Below are 26,457 nucleotides of genomic sequence, written 5' to 3' on the forward strand. Positions count from 1 at the left end.
CATGGCTTCTAATCTTTACAGAATCACAGAATCCCAGAATGGTTTGTGTTGGAAGGGACCTTAAAGCCCATCCAGTGCCACCCCCTGCCATGGCAGGGACACCTTCCATTGTCCCAGGCTGCTCCAAGCCCCATCCAGCCTGGCCTTGGACATTGCCAGGGGTGGAATTTTGGCATGGACAAACAACCCAACAACACGTTCTGACATATCTAGCTGATACTTTTATCTAATCCTGGCCAATTTTCCCCAGGACACAAACTGGAGCTCTAGAAGCTGTAGCTAAGTGATCTGCCCAGGCTTTGCCTCTTGTCCATCAGTGCATGTGAATAAAATGAAATGTAAGCCCAGAATCTGCTCCAGGTGTTGTGTGAAATTTCCCCTGGAGAAATTCTCCCTCTCCCCAGGGAGAGCTGTGCTGAGTGTTACTGAGAATGGAAAATCAACTTGCTTCCTAGAGAGTCCTCCAACCCCCCAAGAAACCAAATCTTTTTGTCCCATCTGTAATATGTCCTAAGGAAAACCTCAGTGCCACCCTTGTGCTTAAAAAGAAGTCAAGCAAATACACCATGGAAATTAAAATATAAAGCAGAATTAGATCAGAAATTTGTGGATTACCTTGTGACTGCTGAAGATCCTTGTGTCACCATCACACTGCTCAAACCTCGCCTGAAAGTAAAACTGGTCCGAAGGGTTTCAGACTAATTGCTCACTTCATTTGCCTCTGTTGATTGCTTCCTTCTCTCCGTGGCTTTTATAGGGCAGGGTAATCTCTTCCGTGTTTAGACAATCAATAAAGTGTGGAGGTGGATCAAACAGAGGCTTTACTCACCATCCTTTGGATAAGCAATTATTTCCACAGCCTTTCTGGTGGAGCAGGAGGCTCCACCCTGGGGCCTGACAGAGGGGCACGGGACCCCTCTGATGTGCATGAACCCCTCCAGCAAAGCCTTCCCTGTGGCTGTCCTGGATGGCTCGAGGCCCGGCCCCGGGGGCTCAGAGGCCTTGGCACATAGCCCAAGACATCTGTGACTTTGATTTTGACCCATGGAAAAAGAAATTACCAACCTTTATATGAAGAATTACAAGTCAAGAGAGTTTGAGTAGAATGATAGTGAATTTATCAAGGGGTGAAAAATAGATTTTTGGGGTTTTTAGAATGGGGGTTCAGGCGGCAAGTTGGAGGAATCTGGGCATGTCCAGCCTTTCTTCTCCTTCTTCTTCTTCTTCTTCTTAGCCTCCATCTTCTGCTGTGATGCTGGCCCTTTTGGATTGGTTTAAGGTAGAAACTCACTGTCTAACACAGGTGATAGGTATTGGGAAGTTATGGTAAATATTATACACGTAGTTTTTAGTATAAAAAGATAACACCACATCTGTGGCGGGCAGAGTGCCTCAACCCGGCCTGCCAGACAGACCTCGGTGGGTTGGAGAAAGAATTTTATTGATAAACAATAAACAACCTTGAGAAGGAGAGGAGAGGAGAGGAGAGGAGAGGAGAGGAGAGAAGAGAAGAGAAGAGAAGAGAAGAGAAGAGAAGAGAAGAGAAGAGAAAAGAGAAGAGAGCTCTGACTCCTTTGACCACCGGACTGAGAAAAGAGACTTTTCCCAGAGTGACATCTCGGGCTCACTCTGACCATGCCTCAGTTAGGGAGGCAGACCTGCCCAGCTCTGGGCCTCGCTGTGCCCTGCAGGAGCCCCGTTCCCTGTGCCAGGCTGGGGCTGAGCTGGCAGCTGCCCCGGGTTATCTCCGCAAAGGCCGCGGCTGCCTCTGCTCTGTGGGCACAGAAGGAGTGGTGCTCCAGGGCGGAGACCCTTCCTTCGTTAATGCAGGCACAAAGAAAACATTAATGAAATCCGTATTGGCAGGTATTTCAAAACAATAGAGATAGACTGGTTTTTCTGCTGTGCCTAGATAAACAGGTGCACAGCAAGCCCAGCTCCTCTCACGTCACGGTAACAAACAGGACCCAAGCACCTCTCCGAGTCCCCTGGAGATTGTTTGGAAGGGTTTCAGGCATCCACAGTCTGGAGAATTCTAAAGAATTCACCATCAACTAAAAGTCTATTTGACCACAACTGTGTATTTTCCTCTGTGGCTCAAGAAAACAGCAAATTAACAACATTAAATGGATTTTACAGAGAGGTGAACAGCAAAGAACAGGCTTGCAGACATATGCAGATATTTTTTCTGTTTAAGCCACAAACCCACTCGGTATTTTGTGTCATCCAGAGAGGAGGACGCTTGGTCTGTATGAGCCTTCTCTCCCTCCTGCAGGGAATCACCAGATTTGTGTTTGGCTTTGAGCCTGAACAAGCCACAAAAGAGCTCCTGAGCAGGGAGGACTTTGTATTCAGGCAGGTGCCAGCACTTTCCTTCTTTATCAAGCAAAGGGAAAGATCAAATCAGAGCTGAGATTGCTTTGTGGAACCCATTTGTGATTTTTGAGTCTGATCCAAAGGTCACTGAAGTTAATGGGAATCTCTGCTGATTTCTCTGGTATCCAGACCAGTGTTTCTAAAGAAAAAGCTGCTCAATACACAGCAGACCTCACTCTTGAAAGCCTCTGACCATCTGCATGGTGGATCCACATGTCTTGTGCATGCCCAGTGTGAAGATGTGGTGGGAGCAACTGGGACGTGTTCTTCTCTTGGGAATGGAAATTCACTTTTATTGAACTTTCAGAGACAATAAGGGGAAAAAAAAGCAATGGATGCTATCAATATTCCTGAAGGCGAATAGTCTTATTTTTTAAAAAAAATTAATATGTGAATAAATATCCTTTTTTTCTTTTTTATCCTGGTGTCACCTCACCCCAAGCTCAGCTTTGTGGCGAAGCTCGAGATCACAGCGTGGGGAGCTGTGGTGGAGGAGGAACACCTTATCTCACGTGGCTTGGGTGCAGTTCCAGCCCTGAGAATGGCCAGCACAGATAACAGCAGCCCCAGGGAGAGCAGGAGAGGCAGCCAAGCGTGCTCAAGGCCACAGAGGCACACACCACAGGTCGCCAGGATAAGAGCTGGGTGCAAGGACAGAGCTCCTCTGCACCACTGCAGGTCCTTAACCTGCTCTGGGATTTAATAGTAATGCTTGGCTACCACTCTGGAGATCAAAAACTTCACGTATGAGGGTGTGCATCAAGGATAATATTACCGTAATGAAAAAAAAAAAAAGCCCTCTCAAAATTGTACTGAATAATCCAAGGCAGCTGGGTAATATGGTGTCAAAATACATTTAGAATTATAGAATCATATGAGTTGGAAGGGATCTTAAAGCCCATCTTGTTCCAGCCCCCTGCCATGCTCATCTGGGCATAAACTCCATGGACAAACCTCCTGGAGGAAAGGAAAGCTACAGGAGGTGAAAGGAAAACAGAGATATGTCCTACAGGAGCTCTCCCAAGAGCTTTCCTGAGCAGAGTGATTCTGCTTTAAAAGCCAGCAGGGTGAAAGTTTTATCACAGAGGCTCAGAGAAAACACTTCACTTTGTTTTTGTTAATTCCTCAGTGATACACTCTGAAAAACACAGGTTTTCTGAAGAGGAGCTATTTTTTGTACGATTTTTTGGTATACATTTTTTGTAAATTTTTTTGGTATAAATTGCAAAATTTATACCAAACCTTTGGCACAGCTGCCTCAAGGTTTTACATCACATAAAAATTATGGAATAGGAAAAATAACCCCGAGGAAATCTGAACTCTAAAAGGCACTGGGATTTACTTAATCAGTATTACAAAAGAAAAGGTGTAGCAATTTTTTTTTTTTTTGCTATTAATAAGCAAGGCCTTATCCTGCTTGCCATACCCAGCTCAGACAAAAGTTCTTGATCTTTACTCTAACACCTTGAAGAAACCTATTCTGTCAGAGATGCCTTTTTTAACAACCATCAAGGTATTTATTCCGAGGTATTTATTCGTCAATGTGATCAATCTCAAAAGCAGTAAATGGTCAGATGTGCTGTCTGCTTCAGAAAACTTGTTAATGACTCACAAGGCCAGGCTGGACATGGCTGGGAGCAGCATAAACCAGTAGAAAATGTCTTTGCTTATGGCAGGGGGTGGAACTGGATGAGCTTTAAGATCCCTTCCAACCCAAACCAGTCCAGAATTGTGCAGATTGCGCCTTCCATTTTACAGCGAGGTCAGCAAAAGGCAGAAGGGATCTTTGACAGAGATGGCTTGAAGGCACATGAAATTTTGGCCCTGAGAGACGTCCTGTTCCCATTTCCTGAAATAAGGGAAAGCACATATCTCCATGCTTTTGCTTGGTGCACTTCTTCACCAACAAAACCAGCTGTGCTAAAGTGTCTTAGAAGCCAACAATGCCAGCCCTGGGTCCTGGAGAAGCACCAGCACACCTGGAGCACAGAGCCCACCTGGGAGGCGTTGTGGGCAGCTCATGGGCACACAGCTGTGGGGTAAAAATCAATACTCTCACTCCACTTGGAAATTCTACCCACGGCTCAGTGTGCAGTGGGTTTTGCCATGCTCAGGGGATTTTGGTGCCCAGAAGGCCAAAACTGTGGGGCTGCTGTTCCCCTCTGCCTCTGCTGTGACAGCGGCTGTGGAGGCGATGTTTGGTCTCTTACGCAGGTTTCCTCAAGGTGTTGACAAGCTGCACGTCACACTTTAGAAACGCTGAGTGTTTGCTTTCCACACCAACACGTCATTCATGTTGTGCGAAGGGCAGCAGCAGGGCTGCTCTGTGTGTCAGCAAATTAAACTGTGGCTGGGACAGTCCCCACGGGGCCCTGGGGAGCTGCAGCCACACCAGGGCACTGCCACCTTCCAACTCAGGCTAGCCACATCCAAAGGGCCACCAAAATTTTATGTGACCCCCCCAGCCACGCAGGGATGGGCTCCAACACAGCCCTTCCAAGGCACTGCAGAGAGGCAGCTGAGTGCAGGTCAGTTTGCGCAGACACAGGGTGTGTGTGCTGCAGATAAAACCATACCAGCTCCTGGGAAAATCTTCCAGCGTCCTTTTTGTTTTAAACTTTTATTTGTGGTGGAACGGCTCAGTTGGTGAAACACAACAGTGTTTAATGGGATCCTTCTCACTTTAATGTGTACAAGCTTTGCCACAAGAGGAAAGCAAACAAAAAGCGGCTGGTGATTAGGAGCTTTCATGGATATTTATCAAAGTTATTTGTTTAGGTGGAGGCCTTCCTTTATTTGTTTTCTAGAATCACGTTCTTGACCTTTATCAGTGTGAGGAATTATTTTTTAATTCAAAACACCTCATTCATGCTTAGTTCTGAGATACATGTTCCATCACAGCCTTTGCCTTTGTGGTCTGTGAATCAGCTACCAACCAGGCAAATGGTGCTTCCATTTCCTGATGGGCATGAACAACCGAGTGGAAATTGGACATTTCCAGTCTGAGTGCTCAGTCTGAAGTGCATTTGTAGCCTGTTAATTCGTGTGAGCCGTGCATTTAATGCACAGCTGCACAACTGCACCAGCACACACAGCTGGGCTCTGGAAAGGCCCTGGGGAACACGACAGCCTGAGCTGGGAGCAGAAAGCAAATAAATCTGCTTTGGGTGCTTTGTGTCTGCTCCAGGGCCTGGTTCTCAAATGGTGAGGGACAGCCAGGGCCGCTCTGCACGCCTGACCACATCCAGGAGCTCTGGCACTCAGAAGCCATTAGGGAGGCAATCTCTTATTGAGCAGCGGGGTTGCTTTATGTCTGGGCAAAACTTTTGATCTATAGTGGTGAGAGATTTTACCACCACCCTGCAGCTGGGTTCATTCATCACAGAAAGCAGCACAGTGTCACTCTGTGCAATAATCTGTAGAGCATCCTGTACCCTGAGTATTCCCAAGTGCAGCTAGTTCTGCATCTCATAAAGGATGCAGGATGCAGGACCTGATTGGGAAAAGAAACATGAGGACTACAGAGCTATGGGGCTGCTCATGTTGGAGAGATGACTACAACTTAATCTGGAAAAAAGACAGGCAAAAAGGCTTGATAGATGCCTATGAAATCATGTCAGACATGGGGAAAGTGGATAGGGGTGGCCTGTAGTCAACAATTTGTCTCATCCAGTACAAGAAGCCCAGGGCATAAAATGAGGCTAAATTTGGCAGCTCCAATGATCAGAAGCTGGTTTTCTCTTTTTCCCCCACAAGCTGTATTTAAGCAGTGGAATTTACTGCCACAGGATGCTGTAATCTGCTAAAAGTGTGCCTGGGTCTTAAAAAATCACTGGTTGTGTTCATGGAAGAAAAAAAAAAATCCATTGAGGGTTACTAAAAGCAAGACATCATGTCTAGGTCAGAAAACCCATATGCAGTAAATCATTAGTAGCTAAAACAATATTCTGGGAACATATCTCTAATTGCTGGTGTGCTTTCACAAAGTATCTGATTTCCTCCGTTCCTGGGAACAGGCTACTGAGACAGGTGAAAATTTGAGCTGCCCTGGCCCAGCTTTTCTGGTGGTTTTGCTGTTTTTGTTTGTTTTGGCTTTTTTTTTTTCCCCACGCCACAAAAGCCATAATTCCGTTGGTTCCGTGCGTCCTGTCAGCTCACCTAACTCCAGAGCAAACTGTGCAGGGCAGGGCAGGAAAGCAGGCTGTGCCCTTCCTGCCCTGCCTGCCAGCCCTGCCAGCTGCACCAAGGAACTGCGAAGCCAGGTGAGCTAATCTCACAGGAATTTGCTGGGAATATTGAGAATTAATCTCACAGGAATTTGCTGGGAATATTGAGAGAGATTTAATCTCACAGGAATTTGCTGGGAATACTGAGGGAGCAGCTCTGCTGGGCATGGCTGAAAACACTTTTGGGTGCTGGTGGTGCTGTCCTGGCGTGGGAGATGCTTTGTGTTTGGGGCCAATCCTTTCAGCAGGGAGGTGGATTCGCTCAGGAAAGCCCTGACAACCAGGGTGGTGCAGGTCACCAAGGAAAGACCTGGAGGAATACGGGTGCAGTCTTCAAAATCAACTGACTGCCTTTATTTCTGTGGATCCACGAGGCACATCCTGAAATTGTACTAAATCTGCTTCTTCTGAGCGTTTTCAAAATAACCGGAGGCAGAAATTTCCACCATGAAACTCTTCAGCATATTTTTTGTGAATTAAAATACTTCTAAAAAGGGGATAGATTTCCCAGTTGTTTTCTTCAGTGGACTAAGCATGGCATTAAATTACAGGGAAGCTCAACTATTATCTCATACTTTTCTTTTTTTTTTTTTTTTATTATAGACTTTTTATCCACATGAATGATAAAGAAACTACAACAGAGTTAAATACCTTTTTTGATAACAGTGATTATATTCTTAATTACACTCAATATTAAATTGTAAAATATTTCCAGAGGAGTACAATCGTAATTCATACAGCAGGCAAAATACCAGAGGGGGGGGAAGGGACGAGGGAGAGGGGTGTGAGAATCTCCAGACTGCTTTTAAAAAGCACTGTGTATGGCTAACGCTGCTCCATCCGTCCGCCCGTCTGCCCACCCGTCCATCCAAACGTGGTTCTGGCCCATCTGGTGAGACGTTCATTCCCTTCCATAAAACAATCACTATTCCAAAGCAAAAGGTGAGCTGGCAGGTGTTGTCAGTGCCTGTGGCCTTGAAAGGACCAGCAGTTCCTTTCACAGCTTATCTGCACGATTCAAAAGCATTTTTTTTTTTTCTCTATCAAGCTCAACAGTCCTTCTAAAAACACAAAGACTTAAACTTTGGTACCACCAAAAAAAAAAAAAAAAAGAAAAATATCAAGGACAGGCATTTTTTTTTTGTTGTTTTGTGTTTACTAATAAATGGCTGCTACATTCTATTTGACATGGTTGTCCATGATACTATGAGGTCACTTGTCCTTAGGTTCAGAGGAACCTGATTTTTTTTTATTTAGATCCCCAAACACTTCCATTTCACAGTCTATATACAAGTCAGGTTTCTGACTGGGTTATAACTTATAAGGTAACAGCTGCAAAAGCTCCTGTGCTTCTGGGAGTAGAAAAAAAAAAAAAAGAGAGGGAGAAAAAGAGAGAGAGAGAAAGTATTGTCAACATTAAGCCAAAGTTTGAGACAGTGACAGAATTATGACATTTATTTACAACCCTTGGGAAAGGGACACACACATAGGTCACCTGCTCTAGCAGCATCCCCTGAGACTTTGACACTTTGATCATGGTTATCGGGTTACTCTGTACTTACTCCTACTAACTTTATTTTTAAGAATCTGCTTCTTCTACAGCCCAGGCAAACCTCCATCATCTTTCCTATCAAGCCCTTCTTAGATACTCTCTCGAATACCTCTATTTTGTGCATTTCTGAGATCTCTGTGTATGAGCAGCTATTCTTTTTCTAATTCACCCTACTTCCCCTCGGGGATTTTTTTAGTGAATCCACAAGCCAGACTTTGTGGCATAACCCAGCGAGTACCTGTGGGTCCACGTGGAAATATTGTCAATAAAGACGCAGTGCAAACTTAAACTGACTGCAGTGCGATTAAACGCAGCTGTGGGGAGGAGCAGAGGGGCTCAGGGCAGGAACTGAGGGGTTGCTCTGCCAAACAGAGAGTTGGAAACCCCTGGGAGCGCTGCGAGGGCAGGGATGTGCAAACACGAGGGCAGGGATGTGCAAACACGTTTCCTCCTGAGGTGACTTCTCCTTCTTGGCACATCAAGGACACAAAACTGCTTCTGAAGAGCAGAGCCGTGGTTCTCTGCCTGGCTGGCTCAGCTTAGCACGTAAGCAACAGCAAATCTTCCAAAAGCACCGGGGCTGCGTGGAGACATCCCCGATGTCCGCGGGGCTGCGGGCAGAAGCAGCGTGAGGAGCGCATCCCTCCTTGCCACCCTTGCCAAAGGGAATGGATGCTCGCTGCCGGGATGCCAGCACTGCCCCTGCAGGGGCTGGGAGCTGCTGGAAGCCCGGTGATGGGAGCAAGCTGCTCCTCTCCTCCGATGCTGCCATCCTCAGGCAGGTTTTTATTGGGCATCCAGCGCTGCAGATGCGGCACTGGGGCAGGACCTGCTGCTCCTGACCTGCTTGTTTTATTTGGGGTGTAAATGACGCTGAGTTTGTCTTAAATCAGCGCTCAGATTGCTGTGGGCTCGATTGGAAAACGCTGGCAGTCAGTAGGGATGTGTGCACAAAGCCAGAAGAGGCCAGCTCGGGGCTCAGAATAATCTCCTTATCTCAGGGGCAGAGCTCCGGGCCACAGATCGTGGCTCTCTGGTTACTCTGTGCTTACTCCTACTGCTTTTGTTTTTAGGAATCTGCTTCTTCTACATCCCAGGCAAACCTCCATCATCTCTCCTATCAAGCCCTTCTTAGACACCCTCTTGAACACCTCTATTTTGTGAATTTCTGAGATCTCTGTGTATGAGCAGCTCTTCTTTTTCTAATCCCCTTACTTCTCCTTGGGGATTTTTTTTTTTTAGTGAATCCACAAGCCAGATTTTGTGGCGTAACCCAGCAGCAGGGCTACCAGCTTTTGGCATCTGTCTCCAATCCCTAATCTTCTTGTTTTCCCAGGGAAAACACCAAGAGAATGTCATTTAAATGTTAAAACTTCAGCATCCAAAACTGGAATCTCTCAAGTCTCTGATGGTGAAGGTGTTTCTACTAAATGAACCCTTCTAATAGACAGTCCTGAAAAATGTAGTGTTTGGTTTGGGAAGGCCCTGCACCTTGGAATAATTACCTTCTGTAGGACACTGAGCTTCAGAACCACAGCCAGGGGGTTCTGTGAGACTCCCAAAATATGCTGATGCACTGCTTTTTCCTGGAGCTAAAGGAGTTCCATTAAGGGCAGAAAAACTCCTCCCTACATGGAGTGTGAACATTTCTTTTTGCACTCTGAATGCCAAGGTATTTCCCTCCTTCCACTGAAGGTACATTGACCTTGATGACACTTTTCAGTGTCAGGAGAAGCACAAGCTCAGGCAGTTAGAGGCATGGAATGGTTTGGGTTGAAAAGAACCTTAAACATCCCCTCATCCTGCCCCTGCCATAGGCAGGAACACCTTCCACCATCTCTGGGTGCTCAAGCCCCATCCAGCCTGGCCCTGGACACTGCCAGGGATCCAGGGGCAGCCACAGCTGCTCTGGGCACCCTGGGCCAGGGCCTGCCCATCCTTCCAGGGAAGGATTCCTTCCTAATATTTAATTTAAAGCTTCTTTAAGATTTAATTTAAAGCAACTCCCAATTTGAAGCCCTTGCCCTGTCACTGCAGGACCCATGGGTCAGCTCCCAGCACTGCATCCCACTCCAGAGAAGCCTTGTAATTTGTGCCACATGTGATTTATCAGCTTTAGACTGTAGCCCAGAGAGGGCTTTGGGACCAGAACCAGGCACATCAAACAACAGAATGATCCTCTTAATTCCTGCAATGGCTGCAGGGGAACACAGGCAGCCAGGTCAAGTGGAATGAAGTCTCTTTCTCACGAGCTCACCTTTAGCTTTTGCTGAGGTGTGCACCGAGCTTTTCTTTCCTGATCAAGCTTGCTGCATAGGGAATCTGGAATGACACAGAAACAGAGACACTGCTCAAGCCAAGGTTTGGCTAAGGAAACACCCAAGCTGGAGATCCCTGTAAATGAAAGGTTTTGTTTTCCTTCCTGAAAATGGGGAGGAATTGTAGGAAACAACACCTTAAATACAAAGGTTCAACTCTTTATGAAACCTCAGGAAGGTTGAAGCAGAAATAAAATTTTAAATGACCAGAATTAAAACAACAGATAGAACCTTAAAAATCAGTGTAAAAGATGCATTCTGATGCTTTGTTTGTATCAGAGGCTGACAAAGGATAAAGCCACCTGTGGGATCACAAAAAGTCAGCTGTCTGTGGCAGATCAGGCAATGCACACTGATCCCTGCACAGCCACAATACAGCAGGTTGGGAGCGTGAGACTTCGTGTATTTATATCCCCCTAATTAGGAAGTTCATAATAGTTATCTCCAACTTGCACCAATCTGAAGGGAAGCCACTGAAGTGGAACAAATAATTAAAGAAAAACAGAGAACATAGGCATATTAGGGAACACTGTTATATTTAGAAACAAAGTGGGATGATGTGCTCATTGGCCAGAGGGAATACATTACAGGGCTGCTCTTCTTCAGTGCTGGGCCTTTAGAATGCAACAAAACTAAATTGCTCTGAGATTTCCGCATAGCTGGGAATCCAACTGGCTACAAATTCTTTGATGATGACTTTTGGAGGGACTGCTGGAGGAATTAAGGCTGGGAGATCAAAAAATCCTGTGTCCCTGCACTCCTAGGTGCTGCTGCACACTGAGCTGACCTGCTTCTGCTGCCAGGCACTCCAGAATATGCTCACAAATGATGTCAAATATGTCACTGCAAGATGTCAATTCTGTCACCTGAAGTCAGGATCAAGGCCTTAACCTGCACAAGCAGCAGAAGGAACAGATGTGCAAATGCAGAGAGTTCAAGCAACCTGCCCCACACACAGTGAATTTACATCCGTATCCACTGACCCCACATGTTCCTGTACACCCCTGTTTTGATTTTAAATACATTATGCCCATAATTATTTTAAATACACTATGCCCATCCATTATGAGGATGTTTGTGCAAATTTTGCCCAGCCTTTGTGCCTCTGGGCTGGGGTAAAGCATCGTGCCTGCAAAGACAGAGAGACTTATCCATCCCTGCCTACCTTAGCCAGGAAAAAGAGGAGGGAAGGGTCAGGATGAGAGGAGAGAGAGGGGCTTTTGAAGCTTAGACACAACCCTTTCATGTCTTGGGGAAGGAGGTCAATCTGGCTGAAAGCAGCAGCACCAGGAAGCAGCAGTGTCTGTGGCTGAATGAAAGCAGAAACCTTTCACAGGGGCACGCTGCTTCCCCCCTGCACAGCTCTGGGAAAGGGGAAATGTGTGTGCACAAACCACTGATGACCAGAACACACCAAGACTCCAGGTGTTTTGTCTGACTACTCTTATAATCCCTTCCCCTGACACAAGATAAGAGGAATCAGGAATTCTGTGGCCAGATCCCTCCCCAAGAAGCAGAGCTGTCCCCTCCTCCATGTCCCCATGCACAGCTGCCTTCAGGACAGGGAGCTTGCAAAGGCTGCAAAACTCCTTCCCAAGCTGCAGCAGAGAGGGGGTGCAGAGAAGCTGCTTCCCTGATCACACCTTTGGCCATGGCTTGGATGCAAAAGGGAGCCACAAGCAAAGTGCACAGAAAGAATCAGCCCGTTCCAGCTGGGACCTGTGGTGCCTCGCCAGCTGATTCCTGCCTCTCTCCCACCCACGAAGGCCAACGTGGGTTTGCATGGCCACAAATTATGTAGGACATCTCCCAGGCTGTACTGACCTAGATAATACAGCGGGGTACATTCTGTCAGAAATTAACTGTTCTTAATCCACTTCTCCGCTATATTTGGCATCTTTCTAACGCGTGTTGTTTTACCTGATCTCCTGGCAATTGATGGCAGTGGGAGAGGTGGGTGTTCAACAGGGAAATGACTGCTTTCTCCATGAGTTAAATCACCTACAATGTCAGCTTCTATTTCTGTCGTTGTCAGAGCATACAGTAACTCTGATGCTGAGGTGGAAGAGGATTTAGGGCTCTTCCTGGCAAAAAGGTGGCCCTTTTCAAAAGGTGTATAGAAATAATAAAAGTGAAGGCAGTTAGTTGGGTTTTAAGCAGCAAAAAACCAGTTTTCATTACCAGGTCCACATTGGTGGGAAACACAATGAAAGCAGATGTGAATAAAAATGCAATCTGGACACTGACTCCTTTTTCCTACAGGCTGACTCCAGTCTAGTTGTGGTACCCATTAGGAACTGGAGCACAGTCCCCTGTGCATTCCTGGAGCACATTTCCATTTATTCCACCTGGAGGGAGCCCACTCAGCAAGCCTGGAGCCTGCCCCACGACTCAACCAAGGCATAGGCAGTGCGTAGGATTGGGGAGTAATTTCTCAAGTTCCTGTCTGATCCCTGTTTACACACTCAGATATTAAAGAAATTTCACCATCCTCTTTCAGAGGCTTCATCTCTGCATCCCATCTCTGCTGAGGTACATGATTTTACGTCACCCTGCCTTCTGTTGCCTAGAAAAAATATTTTGCACTCATGCAGCAGCTGAGGCTGGCTTGTGGCTCCCTGCACCTCCACACCCATTTTTTATGAGAATTTCTGCAGATTCTAAAGGAAAGGAAGCTTTCTGCTTAAATTTCTACAAGGCATCCTTTTCTTTAACATTTGAATTTACTGGAGAAAGAGGCACAGCTCCATCCTATCCACCCAAGGCATATCCACATGTGGTATCAGGATACAAGTTTTGCTCACCTGTCTTTGAAAAAAAAAAAAAGCAAAACCAAAAGAAAACCAACCAAAAAACTGATAGCAAGAAATAAAATTCTGGTGAAAAGAGCTCACTTTCCTGTACACAATCAGGGATGAGCCTTTTGAGGACACAGGACACAGCGTTCCAGAAACGTTCTTTCACCCGTCATTATCTGTGTGCCTGTGAGCAGGCACTTCAGCACAAGATGCCACTCAAGAAACCCGAGAGCCATTCTGCTGAACAACTGTTTGCATTCTCTGCAAGGTCAATCATCTGAGCTGCACCACTTGAGGCCAAGCACAGAAATCACAAATGGCACTGAAGCACTGCCATTTCCCATTTCCTGCTTTTGAGAACCCAGATCTCCCCACGCAGAAATGTGGGTGCTTCTTGTTTGGATGATGAACACATGAGTTGCACAAAAGCTTTCTGTAAGGAGTGTAAACCAGGAATTGGAATGGTGCTCTCCTGAATTACAGTGCAACCCAGAGGGACAGGCTCTCATGGCTCTGAAGATTTACCAACATTAACCACATGGTGGATTTTTTTTTTTCCTCCCTTCTTTTAAACATTCCTTGTCAATCTCTAAGGATCAGGCTGAAAGATGATGCAGAGATGGAAATCAGTTTTGCAGAGAGATAGTTCCTGATTTATTTTATTGCCTGACTCTGAAGAACAGAGTTGATTTAAAGGAGCACTGAGAGCAGAAATTCATAAAACACAGAGCAGTTCCAGATGGATCCAGTTTTGAGCTCTGAACATTATTATCAGCCTGAAGTGAGGCTGGTAAGGAAGAATTCAGTTCGTGGGAGCATAACCTAATTAAAATATCCCAAACAAAACCAAACCATCATTTTTCACTTAATCTGGAAAGAAAAAGGCCTGCCTGAGTGTTTCACGTTTCTAACACACCCCAAAAATCTGTCACCTTTTACCCCAATGTAAAATCAGTGGGATTGATCATCACTCAATGATCTAAACCACCACGAGTGATGAACACCACCTGAGCTTTTCCTGATGGACAGGTCACCACTGAGAACCCACAAACTACTTGTAAGGCACCTCTGAGACAAAATTAAGAAAAGCTCCTCAATTTGCAGGAGGCTTAAATTTCCTGCTTGGCATTCTACTTTCCTGTGGCCATGTTTGAGAGAGGTTCATGAAAACTTTAAAGGATGAAAATCGTAATGCTGGCAGTGCTGCTTCTGATCTTCTTCTCTCACCAGGCAGCTGGAAGAAAGTTCACGGTTTTAACATCTGTTCCACTAACACAGTTGCTCAGAGGACAATATCAGACAGATGCAGAGTCTCGGGCAGAGGTCACTTGGTACTTGGTTATGGTGCTGGGCTGTCCCAGCAGATGAGTTCTGGTCTCACTGGACAGAAACTAAAAACTCTAAAGGCAGGTGAGCTCTTCTAAGGGTGCACCATGTGTGTCATGTCTGAATTTCCCCCATCCTGCAGAGCAGTTCCTCCTCTCTGGCCCTTTCTGTACCACTCATTAACAAAAGCCAGGATGACCCTCCGAATCTCAGAATCTTTTTGGTTCAAAAAGATCTCTAAGATAATTGAATCCAACCTTGCCACCAAAGCCCAGCTCATCACTGAGCCATGTCCCCAAGTGCCACATCCACACACCCTTTAAGCCCCTCCGGGGATGGGGACACCACCTCTGCCCTGAACAGCTGACCCCAGTGCTTGACAGTGAAGAATTTTTCCCTAATACCCAGTTTAAACCTTCCGTGGCACAACAGGATCCACATGCAAAATCCACATTTCATATATGATCCCTTGTACACACACTGTACTCAGCCAATTTGGGAGGCAGCACTTTGGCAGATGAGGAAGAGAAAAATGCATTCAGGGAGTGTAAGATCCATTTTCTTGTTAAATATGATGATTGGTTGTTTCCTAGCATTTGGCCAAGATCCTGGCACTTGCAGGTTGCAAAACTTCTTGGTAGCTGCTTCAGACACTCTGAAAACTCTGAAAACTGAAACATAGGAAATTCCACCTGGACATCAGGAAGAAATTCCTTACTGGAGCCGTCTGCATGGAGAGGCTGTGGAGCCTTCCTCACTGGAGGTGCTCAAAACCAGCCTGGAAATCCGTTCTGAGCAATGTGCTCTGCGGGCCTCCACTCCAGCAGGGAGCTTGGACTCGGGGACCTCCAGCGGCCACTCGCAGCCTTACTCATTCTGTGATTCCCATCAAAACTAATGGCCACACACCAGCCTGCTGCCCCAGCAGCCCGCTGAGCCAGGCTGCCTGCAAAGAACCCAAATCCCGCCAGTGAAGATGTAAGAGAATGGGGCCCACCCCGTCTTCTCAGCGACCTGAGCCTTACTCCCGGCTTTCAGGAAGCCATGGAATATTGTTATTTTTGAATTCTGGCTCGGGCAGAGCAGCAGCAGCAGCGGGGGCCGCTGATCCAGCCCTGCTTTAATTTAAGCCCGGCTCAATTTGGGCGCGGAGTTAGCGCTGCAGTGGCGGCCGGCGGGCGGCAGAGGGCACCCGCGGGCCGCGCTGCCACCGACCGCTCCCAAAACGGGGAAGAATCTCCCCAAAATAACGGGACAAAAAGCGTCACGGCCAGTGCAGGGCACGAGCTTCACGGCAATCTGCAGGGGGTGTTGGTGCTGGGAAGTTTTCAAATGCAATCAGGATAGGCTGATTTTTTTTTTTTTTTGCCGCGATCGCGTTCAGCTTGTATTACGGATATTTCCGAAACAGCGAACACGCTGGGTTAATTTATTTTAGTGTCTGATTGCTCAGTTCAGGGTGAGTGAAATGATCGTTCTGGAAAAACCTCTCTCTGGTACCCACAGTTGCAGGGGATCAGGGGATGACAGAATCATTTAGGTTGGAAAAGTTCTCCAAGATATTCAAATCCAACCATTTCCCTTGCACTGCCCAGTCCACACTAATCCATGTCCCCAAATGCCACATCCACACTGCTGTTAAACCTTTCCAGGAATATTCAGGAGGACTAATTTAAGTTGAATATCTTCAGCAGTGAGAAGAGATAAAAAACCCCTTGATTTTAGGCATCTGTATTTTTTGTAAAATAATTTTTTAAAGCGATTAAGTCCCATTCTGTGGCTAGTTACATCAATAAATTTTGAGCTTAGTACTACAAAAACATACACCTATGAAGATATAAGTAAAACTATGATTTCAGTATGTATGAAACGCTTCTGTTTTTCTCTTTGTACTTCTATGTTAACAAGAAAATTAAGTTAAAGCCCTGTCAAAGTAGTAGTGCAGCATCTCAGGTACAAAAAAAAAAAAAAAAAGCACCTAAAAGTGCCAGTTAAAAACAAAACAACAACAGCAATTAAACACAAAATCAAAAGCTTTTGTGTATTCTGCACCAATTCATCCATGCAATAACCCTGGAAGGCCAAAGTAGTTCTATCATTACCACATTCAGTTCATTAATCTTAATTCTAGATATAAACATACAAGATATATTCCCATGAATGAATTAAAGCCACTGCTGGGATTATCATCTCAAAAGTGCTGACTCCATTTCAGTTATCAGCCAAGACATCTCTGAAGATTTCTGCACCCATTTTGGCAAACACACTCATTATTTGCAGGAGTCTCTCAGTTTTTCATACAAACATCTTTTTATCAGTCTCACTGATCACAACCTGCCCCACAAATATAAGCATGAAGACTTACTGGCGATTCAACAACATTTTCATTAGTAATAATTAAATTAAGGCATCTGTAGTGAGGGAAGAAGTCCTGAGTTGTTGGTGCAGCACATTAAATGTTGAAATTATTCTCTGTAAGTACATTCAGCTCTGTTAAAAGATTAAATGACTCTTAGTCTGTCCATAGCACAAGTTAGTAAGTGAAAAGGGTGTGAATTACTTGATCATATTTATGTTTCTGACCAAGAAAATCAGGAAAACCCCCACAGCTGGCTTGCTGGGGGTCTGGGATATCCAGTTCCACAAACAAATTCACCACAGGGCCACAAGGTGAGTGGCAGAGGTGATCCATTCTCTCCCTGCGAGGCAGAGCTAGCCAGCTCCAAGTTCAGCTGACACAAGAGAGAAGGACTGGGGTGGGCCCACAAGCTTTGTGCTCAGAAGTTCTTTGCAGCAGGAAATTCAGCTGGTCACCTGCCTCAAGCCCAAAGCAGCAGAGGAAGTGCTTTTCAGGATGGCATCCTAATTAGAATTTTCTGTGGCAATAAAATTCACGTCTCAAGTCAAACTTCCTGCCTGTCATCGGGACACAAAGGGGGACACAGTAACAACTGGGCACACTAAAGGAAAAGAGTGCAGACCAGCCGCAAAAAACACCCAGAGATATTCTGGACCTGAGTTTCCTCCACAAACAGCCTCTTTCAAACACCCTCCATGTCTCATTGAAATCTCTGCAGTCAGCAGGAACGGGGCGCGTGGATGCTCGGCAGCTCTAAAAATAAGGCCAGTCCTAAATGCCTCTAAACATCGCAGCACCAGTCTGACAATCCTGGCCTTCAAATTTACTTTTATGTCCTAACCCATCAATTAGAAAATGACAGGAGGCTGGGCAATGCCTTCTCTGCCCTGTGACAAGCAGGAGGAGAATTTCAATGGGGGAGCGCGGGACTGATTCAGAGAAATGGGGATATTTCCAAGATTGCCCCAAAAACAAAACCCCGTTGAGCAATGTCAGACTGATCACAGAGAAAGCATCAGCACAGCAAGCATTAGCTGACAGCCTTACCATGCACTGCTCTTGAAACCACACTAAGCATTCATTTATTTGAAGCTGTGGAACAGCTTCCCATGCTCCAGCCCCTTTGCTTGCACAGGATTAATAACGTCAACTTTTCAAAACAACACAGCTGGATGTGATGATCCAGAGCTGCATTAGCACACAGGCAAAATCCCTCTTGGTTTTAAAATAACAAGCAAGAGACCCAACAGTAACGTGTGCCTGCACTGAACTGTGTTTTGGCAACTTGATCCTTTACTGCTGAGTTAAGCACTTCTTCTAGTGTCTGAAATGAGAAAAAGACACATCCTAAGGTTTATTTTCTGGTGAGAAGCAGGGATTGAGCAGATTCCCTAGGCAGAAACGTTTAACTGCTCAAAGTTTACTGATTCACTCCTCCTCTCTGCAGAAGCACCTCTCCGTGTCGAGTCGACACATTTTGTTTAGTTGAAACATGAAGACACATCTGGTTACTGTATGAAAGTAAATCTCCAGGTAATTAGGCTCCAAACCAGCTGAGAACTGCGTGTTTACCTCTTGCTAAATGTAAGGCAATAGGAGCTCGGTAATGATGCATCAACATGGCTCACAAAGGAAAAATTTGAGGTGTAAGCTTAAAAAACACAAAGCAGCAGCTGAAGACATTTTTATCAGAGAAAGTAAACTTACGATTTGTAGCTGCTGCACCATTTCTTCTCTGTACGCCAGCTCCCGCTTCATCTGATCTTGAAAATTGTCTGTATGAGAGGGAAAAAAGTGCAATAATTGAAACAGAGACCGCACAGCAATATTGACACCAAGCTAAGCTAAAAATCAAGCCCAGTCACTACTGAGGAATCCCAAAGCATTACAAAAGTCCTTCACTCAATTAAAACACACACCTGACAAATATGTGTCTAACAGGAGACACCACTGACACCAGAAAAAATGTGGAAAAGTTAGATTTCACTACTTCCCCCAGCAGAAAATGTAGGATGCTAACTTTGTGTTGCTAGCATTTATCCCCAGCTCTGCAGTCATTAGTCAAACTTTTTCAGGCCCTGAAGAGAAGAGCAGGAACTGCTCCTCTTTGCTTTGGCATAAATCTGTTGACACCAGCAGCAATGTCCAGCGTGTGAGAGGAGAAAGCGTTCAAGGATGCCGGGTTTGATTTGTGGTTTGTAGCATCGTGCTGACGGCTTTGAACAAAACTGAAGCTCCTTAAAGGGTGACGTGGAATTTGGAAGGGAGAAAGCCTTTGAAAGAGAGATCCTGGGCAGCTGGGTTACAGCACAGGCTGGCCTTCCTGCTCCAGTAGATTCCCCTTCTCTGATTTTCCTCCTAAACAACTAATTCGGACAAAACTTCATTTGTTAGAAGACTAACTGATGCTCTTGTGCTCCTTAACACTCCTGTTGGTGGGTGGGAAAAAGGGGAATATAAACAAAACTATTGACAAGAAACAGGGAACTCCAAGAGCTGCCTGATGGAGGTCAGGGTGCAAGGATAGGCTGTTAAATGGAAGAGGAAAGAAAACCCATCCCAGCCACTATCATTTTGGTTCAAGTAAGGAGCCTGTCCTGGAAGAAATAACAGGGGGGCAGAGCTCTGTCTCCCTCTCAAAAAAGAATTTTGTCCCCTCTAAATAATGAAGTTGTTGTTTAAAAGAAAAGGAGGCAGGGAAAGAGCAATGAAACAGGGAAAGAGCGGGAAATTTTGGCAAGCTGAAGCCCTCAGGAGTGCAGCACAACAACATTGAAAAGGACATGGTGGCGTCATCACAATTAAATTCTTCAGATTTCCAATAAATTCCGACAGAACTGTTAAGCCTATTCCCTCTACTCCGACTTGATCAGAAAAATAAGCCAACAAAAATAAATTCCTCCTTCCCTAGCCCCCCACAAAAGTATGAAAAGGTAACTGCCTCCTGTCCCGGTCGCTAAAGTTGCAATGATAATTGCAACTGGGGTCCTCCAGCTCCACTCTGAGTTGGCTTTAAGGAGAAATTTTCCTTTTTCCCCTCAATGCTTTCCTCCCAGCTGCCTCTTCATGGGCTCATCACCTCTCCAAACAAACAGCTCAGGGATCTTGCTCAGCCCTGCACAGCAAATGCCCAAGCTCACAGGGAAATGGGGTGTTAATGGTAGGGACAGCGTTTTTTTCCGGCGGCATTTATCCGAGTCCAAACGCTGGCAGACAAAGCCATAAGCAGTGCCCAGGAGAAAAGATATGAATATTTAAATAGCTTTCTTAACACAAAATTAAATACTTTAAGTACCCAGGCTGCGTCTCCACTGTTTTATTGCCGCATTGTTTAAAATGCAGACGGACAGAACGCGGAGCAGCCGACACGGATGGCACAAACCAGAGCAGGGCTCCAGGAGAGCACACTGTCACCATGCAGAGATGCCTGCATCTTTATCAGGACAGCAAATACTTTGACTTTCTACATGTGATCTGATTTTTTTTAATTTTTTTTTTTTATTTGAGCGATCTCTGCATTGAGAGACCTTAAAGGCAAAAGAAAATTTCACCTGCAGCTTTCAAGCCCAACAGCAACGTGAAAAATACAAGGTCTTGCTGTTTTATAAATTTTCACAGTCCGTGTTTCAAGCAGGTTCAAGAGGCCACAGAGAAGACTGCAGCATAGCACTGCTTAGGGAGCTTGCAAATAAGCTCAGTTCTCATTTAGCAGTGATTTAAATGAGAGGAGAACTCTGAAACCAAACACCATTTACTGCACAGCCCTGTTGTGAGCAGTGGCTTGATGCTGTGAAGGTAGAGCACCCCAAATGTGCTCAGTTCCAGGTGGAAGACCCCAAAGCTCACTGCAGGCAACCTGACATTTTCCAGAGAGAATAGCATTGCTTCCACATCTCTCATGCTGCCTTCCAGCTGAAACAGGGATGAGTTTTCAATACAATTTAAATTTTACCTCAACTTTCCTTTAGTTGGATCTCCAAAAACTCCTCTGCCTGGCTTCTCCCTGCCCAAGACACCAATACCATTCTAATACCCATCCTAAAGCAACAGCCCAACAGCAAGAGCCTAGAACAGCCCCCTCTCTTATGCTAGAACACACAATGCAACAGAGGACAAAACACCCTCAACACAGATTTACACAGATTTGCTTTACAAAAGTAAATTTTTTCTTTTTTTCTTGTTTCATTACACGTGGAGGAGGGGTGGGTTTTTTTGGTAAATCTAAATCTGTAAATAGGCTTTACGGTCACTTGTAGGTTTGGTTTATAGCACATTATCTCTTTTCTATTTTAATCCTGAAGAAAATTGACCACTACTTTGTGGTACATTGAAACCACATATTTTTCAAGCCAGCATACAGCAGTCACCACTTCCTTGGTCGGCCGTACTTGTTCTTTTCTTTTATTTGAATTGTATTTCATGTGGTTTAATTGCAGTGTTTATTTACATGGCAAAGACAGAGCATTAATTTTACTGTAGAAGAACAAAAGGATAAATAAGAGACTTAAATGGCAAAAGTCCAAGATGCCATTTCGCCAATACCACACAGCAGCGTTTTGATCCCCACGAGTTATGTGAAAATTACCTCACTCCCAAACCCAAGTAATGACTGGATTTATTCTGAAGGATGAGGTTATGCTCCTTTCATTAATATCTGTATCATGTCAAGTAACTCTTCTTTATTTATGGAGCTGTCTACATATTTCAATATTCGGGCTAAAGATGGAGTCATTCCCAGATTCCTCACACCTCCTTGCTTTCCTGAACATACCTATCTGATGCTACAGAAAGAGGACAAGCATATTTTCTTTGAACAATAGGAAAATGCTGTCTGTGTTCCCTCTTTTTCTGTGGGATCATCCTGATCTAGGTGGGATTTCTCCTGGAAGAATGTTTCCGCCGTTGCTCCAGTGTCTTTGAGAGATCCCAGCCAAGGGGTCTTTTTCCACATCTCTGCACAATCAGCCCAGCCTTCTGCCAGCTTCACAAAAACCCTGCTCAGTGCCCATTTGTTTTATTTGAGATGCGCCCTGCACATTCCATCGCCCTGGGCAGCAGCACCCTGCTCAGTGGCCATGGTGGAAGGGTCATCTCAAACGGCCTCTCCCAAATGGGAAAAATCCAAGCAGGAATTTCTACTCCTTAAAAAGACCAGATCAATTCTCCAGCATCTGCTGGAACATCCTGAAAATGAGTCCTAAAAACCTCCTGAAAACAAGGATTAAGTATCTTCAGAAGCCCCTGAGGGGTGTTGGCTGAGACACCAACCTCACCGTACCCCATGAGGACCCAGATGTGTTTCTGTGCACTCACTGTAATCAATGCTATCAAAACTAGTAGGATGCACACCAAAACAAACATCCAGCTTTGTGCTTTCCCTACAAAAGACCTGCTTGGGCAGCTGCAAAGCCACAGCAGGGGTTGAAAGGGACCTTAAAAATCACCTCATTCCAACCCTGGGGACACTTCCCACCATCCCAGCTTGCTCCAAGCCCTGCCCACCCTGGACTCAGCAGAACCAAGCCCGAGATCACGGCAGCACAACTGAGAGCCTGTCTCATTTTATCAGCCTGGCAGCAACCAACCACAAACACGCACAACACCAAAACCACAGATTTTGTGTCTTACTGAAGACTGGGAAAGATGCGTTTCCTTTCAACACCTGGAATTCCTGTTCCAGCCTCCTCCGCAGGTCGATCTGCTCAAACAGAACCTTCTGGAGTTCCTCTAACAAAGAGAAAAAGTGGTTTTGATAATCTGTATAAATAATTCTTGAAAGAACAGTTGCAGAGCAATTCATTACTCTAAGACAAAATATTTAGTGCTTATTAAAAAAAAAAGAAAAAAAGTGTTGCATAGACCTACCATAGATTTTGTGCAGAAAGCCATGAATATAAATCAATGTAATATATTATTTTAAAGTATTATATTACAGTGTCATGTATTGATTGATATATATGCATTAATCTCAATTATATCCACCCAAAGGTCCATATATTATTCATATGTTACTTGACAAGCTTAAAATATGGCGCAGAACAAAAGTGCCCCCTATTATCCTCATATTCTATTAAAACAAAGAGCAGTTTTATAATGTAAGAGGCCCTTATTTGTTTTACCTTTCCCCATATTTTCCACATCCTTCTTCAGAGAATGAGGTGAATTGGTTTCTTGTGTGTGTTCTCCTTAAAAAAAAAGAAAGAAAAAAAGTTATTGATTTACTGATGGCGCTTTTCGTCAGTGCCATCCTTACTATGCATCCTCTTCAGAGAATCTGGAGAGGGAAAAAAGGGGCAAAAATATAAAGAAAGGGTAAGATCGAGGTTTATCTACAAACTTCTGGGTGCATAGCACAAATATTTGTGAATTCATATTTTCCCTAGTTCAGTGAAGTATCTGCCTGCAGCATGGCCTCTTGCAGGGAATAGCTGATGTCTCCTTGATATTCTTCTTGCTGAGCTGATTCCTCCTTTCCCCCTAACCCCACTCTTGAAGATACTCTTATCAGAGAACAACTGGGAGCAGACAGAGAAAAGCGAAGATCTTTCTCTACAGTCTCATCTCTTCTCCTCTCAACGGGAAGCCCGTGCTCTCCATCTGGGCAGGACCCTGTTCCAAAATCCACAGGAAAAATGCCTTTCTGCCTTCATCAGATCTCCAGCTTTATCACCTTCCAGGGCTCCATCGCATGGGTGTGCTGCAACTGGATATAATTTACATCCAGCTGAGATAAAACTGACATTAGTGGTATTTGCATATAAAGGATACAGCTCCCAGGTCAGCCAATTGAGGGACTCAATTGTCTTAGGTTGCTCACATCAACTTTTAATCATATGACAGCACAGAATTTTCCATGTAACAGAATTTTGCTATTTGCAGACACACGCATGCTACTTCCTTCAGCCTTTGTTTTTTTGTCTACAAATTGAATTAAATTTTAAAAAAATTAAAAAATCACAAGTTGTGAAGTTCACCTGAATGACAGTTTGACTTGGAGCTGAACCTTCTGACAAAAGGTGTTACTTTCACTATCCTCTGCAACTGCAAATTTTATCCTGTGATTTCTATGAATAGCTTCTATAAAAGCTATGAAAAACTTTTCTAAAAATAATAAAATACTACTTAAGCTGAAATTGATGGGAGAATATCTGTTATTTACAGCTGAAGTAGAAATGGACTCTCAATAATTAAGAAAATATTTGGTAAATAACAAATTATTGAACTAATTGGATTAATTCTTGTTTTAGTCCAGCCAGTAAATACACATCATTAACTTGACTGATAGGTAATCACAAGAGACATATATATAAATATATTCATATGCTTATGTAGATAGAAGAGAGGTTCATGGAGAAAGTACCTTGGGTTTTGATGTTTCATTTGGTTTTGCTTTTTTTTTAAATAAAAATCCATAGCACTGGATAGGTCATTGGACAACATACAACAGTTACTTTAAAAATTATTGTGTCATCACAATAGGCTAATTTTAAAGCTGAATTGGAATGTCTTGCAATAGATGCAGTCAGAAATCTTTTCGCAAAACATTTTTTTCTGTTTTTAAAAATCGATGCAATCCTATATCCAGTAAACCTTGAAGTTATAGCATATGAAACCTATCCAATAGCTCTGCATTTTAGCATCTCCATTCTCTTCAATCCTTAAAAAAAAGCCAAAAAGCAACCACTCATTCAGGAAAAAACATTTACACAACTGGTATCTGGTGCCAGCAATTCCATTTTAAAAACTCATTTATGTAACGTGGTGATTTAAACAAAAAAAAAATCATTTTTGTGGGATATTTGGTGAAAACAAAGTATTTTCCACAGGTGAGTTGTCTCACCACAGTAGAAGATATAGCAGGCTTAAAAATATATCACCTTTTGGTGATATCACTGATTTTGGGCAGTGGTTTCAGGGGTTTCCACAATGTAAAATGGGTTTGTTGAGGGATTCTTTTAGCCAGCATGATCCTTTTTTAAACTGGATGGCCATCAAAACAAAATATTTTGTCAGATAAATTAGGGTACACTAAATCAAAAGGGAGAAATTTAAGTACAGGAAGGATGAATTTGATGAATTGCAAATACTAGCATATTCCAAACCCATTTTTTTTCCATTGAGGTACCCTTTTCTGTGTGCTTTATGTGCAATTTTGTGGGATAACCAGCTCACAGGCAGAACGTAACCAGATTTTTCAAGGAGAAGGAAGGGAAAGGGGAAGAGACTGAAGTATGGTGACAATAATCCCTTGCTTGGTTGAGCTCCCAGGGCTGCAGGGTTGGAAGCTGCTGACTCGCTGGGACAGAAAGAACTGCATCAAAATGAAGATAAGGGCATGTAGCATGAAGAATAACTTCCCCAGCATCTGCAGCCTCCCTACTAAGCTACTGAAAAAGGCCTATTAGAAAATCCTCCATGCTTGCACCTGAAATAAGTAAAGAATGGGAGTGGAAAAACTGAGGTATTTAAAGGCCAAAGACAGGACATACGGTTTTAAAGAATAATTGCATTTCTAAACTGCTTTCTGATGTTAAAAAAAAATAAATCTCAACATTATTATTGTTAACAGCAGTAATAATCAGATGGGTTTCACCTTTCCTGTCCCCCTGAAAATTATAATCAGGAGCCTGCTCTTCTCCATTTTTCCATACTTCCCAGAGGCCTCATCATGCGTTGTGTACTGTTCTACCTTAATTGAAAGGGAGGAGGTATTGAATATTTAACCAGCTTCCCTTCTCTTAAATGTTAATTAAAAGCTAAATAGGTGTTTAAAAACAAACAAACAGAAAGCCCAAAGAATTTTAATCAGTCTAAGAAAAAATCACTTCCCCTCCTAATAGCTCCACCATAACTCTCCGGGGCCTTGTCTGCACACAAACTTGCAGCATTTAGAGCAGCAGGACTGAAAGCTGTGCCACCCCTCTGTATGGACACGGAGATTTCCTTTAGGAAAGGCTATTTCAGTTTGTTCAGGAAAATCAAACTGTGCCTCTTGGATAAGGGGAAAGCGGGTGAAATATTTGCAGGCCACTTAAAAGGCCTCAGCGAAAACTTTGGGTGCCTCTGCTCTTCCCCACGAAATCAGGGGCACAGACATTGTTTTTCTGGAATAAAGGTATAAATGGCTTTCTTAACTTGGAGTGTGAACACCCACCCATGAAGGACACCTCAAAATTGCTCAAAAATTGGCGCTGTGAAAAACAGAGGCCTCAGGGTTGGACACTGGCACCGCCTCAGCTCCTGCGGTGCCGCCATTTTATCAGCTCTACGTCCACTGGAGCAGCTTAAGACTTGAATTTTTAACCTCTGGATTTTGAACATTTCTGAACCTATCCTCCTCAAAAGAAATGCACTTTGCCCTCACTGTAAAAAAAAAAACCAACCAAAAACCAAACAAGCCAGACATAGCCAGGTTACCTCTTCATGCTCTGCCACCTCCTGCAATCCTTCCCCAGGAAGCTCTCAGGACGCTTTCTGAAAAGCAGCTAAAGAAATTCCACGC

The 26,457-nt window shown here is 44.4% G+C and overlaps 1 protein-coding gene across 1 annotated transcript in view; it reads right to left on the bottom strand.

Moving 5' to 3' along the window:
• Nucleotides 1-10,413: 10,413 nt before the first annotated feature.
• The window catches only part of SKOR2 (SKI family transcriptional corepressor 2), a 23,484-nt gene continuing 7,440 nt past the window's right edge, over nt 10,414-26,457 (bottom strand). Inside the window, exons 4-7 of the mRNA XM_054283470.1 lie at nt 23,075-23,140; nt 22,584-22,682; nt 18,663-18,730; nt 10,414-10,476 (exon numbers count right to left, since the gene is read on the bottom strand). Of these exons, the coding sequence (XP_054139445.1) occupies nt 10,414-10,476; nt 18,663-18,730; nt 22,584-22,682; nt 23,075-23,140 (296 nt within the window). The remainder of the gene's footprint in view (nt 10,477-18,662; nt 18,731-22,583; nt 22,683-23,074; nt 23,141-26,457) is intronic.

The sequence above is a fragment of the Melozone crissalis genome, unplaced genomic scaffold, assembly GCF_028551555.1.
Source record: "Melozone crissalis strain CALT ecotype California unplaced genomic scaffold, PUWL_Pcris_2 ptg000036l_1, whole genome shotgun sequence".
In the NCBI taxonomy this organism is placed as follows: domain Eukaryota; kingdom Metazoa; phylum Chordata; class Aves; order Passeriformes; family Passerellidae; genus Melozone; species Melozone crissalis.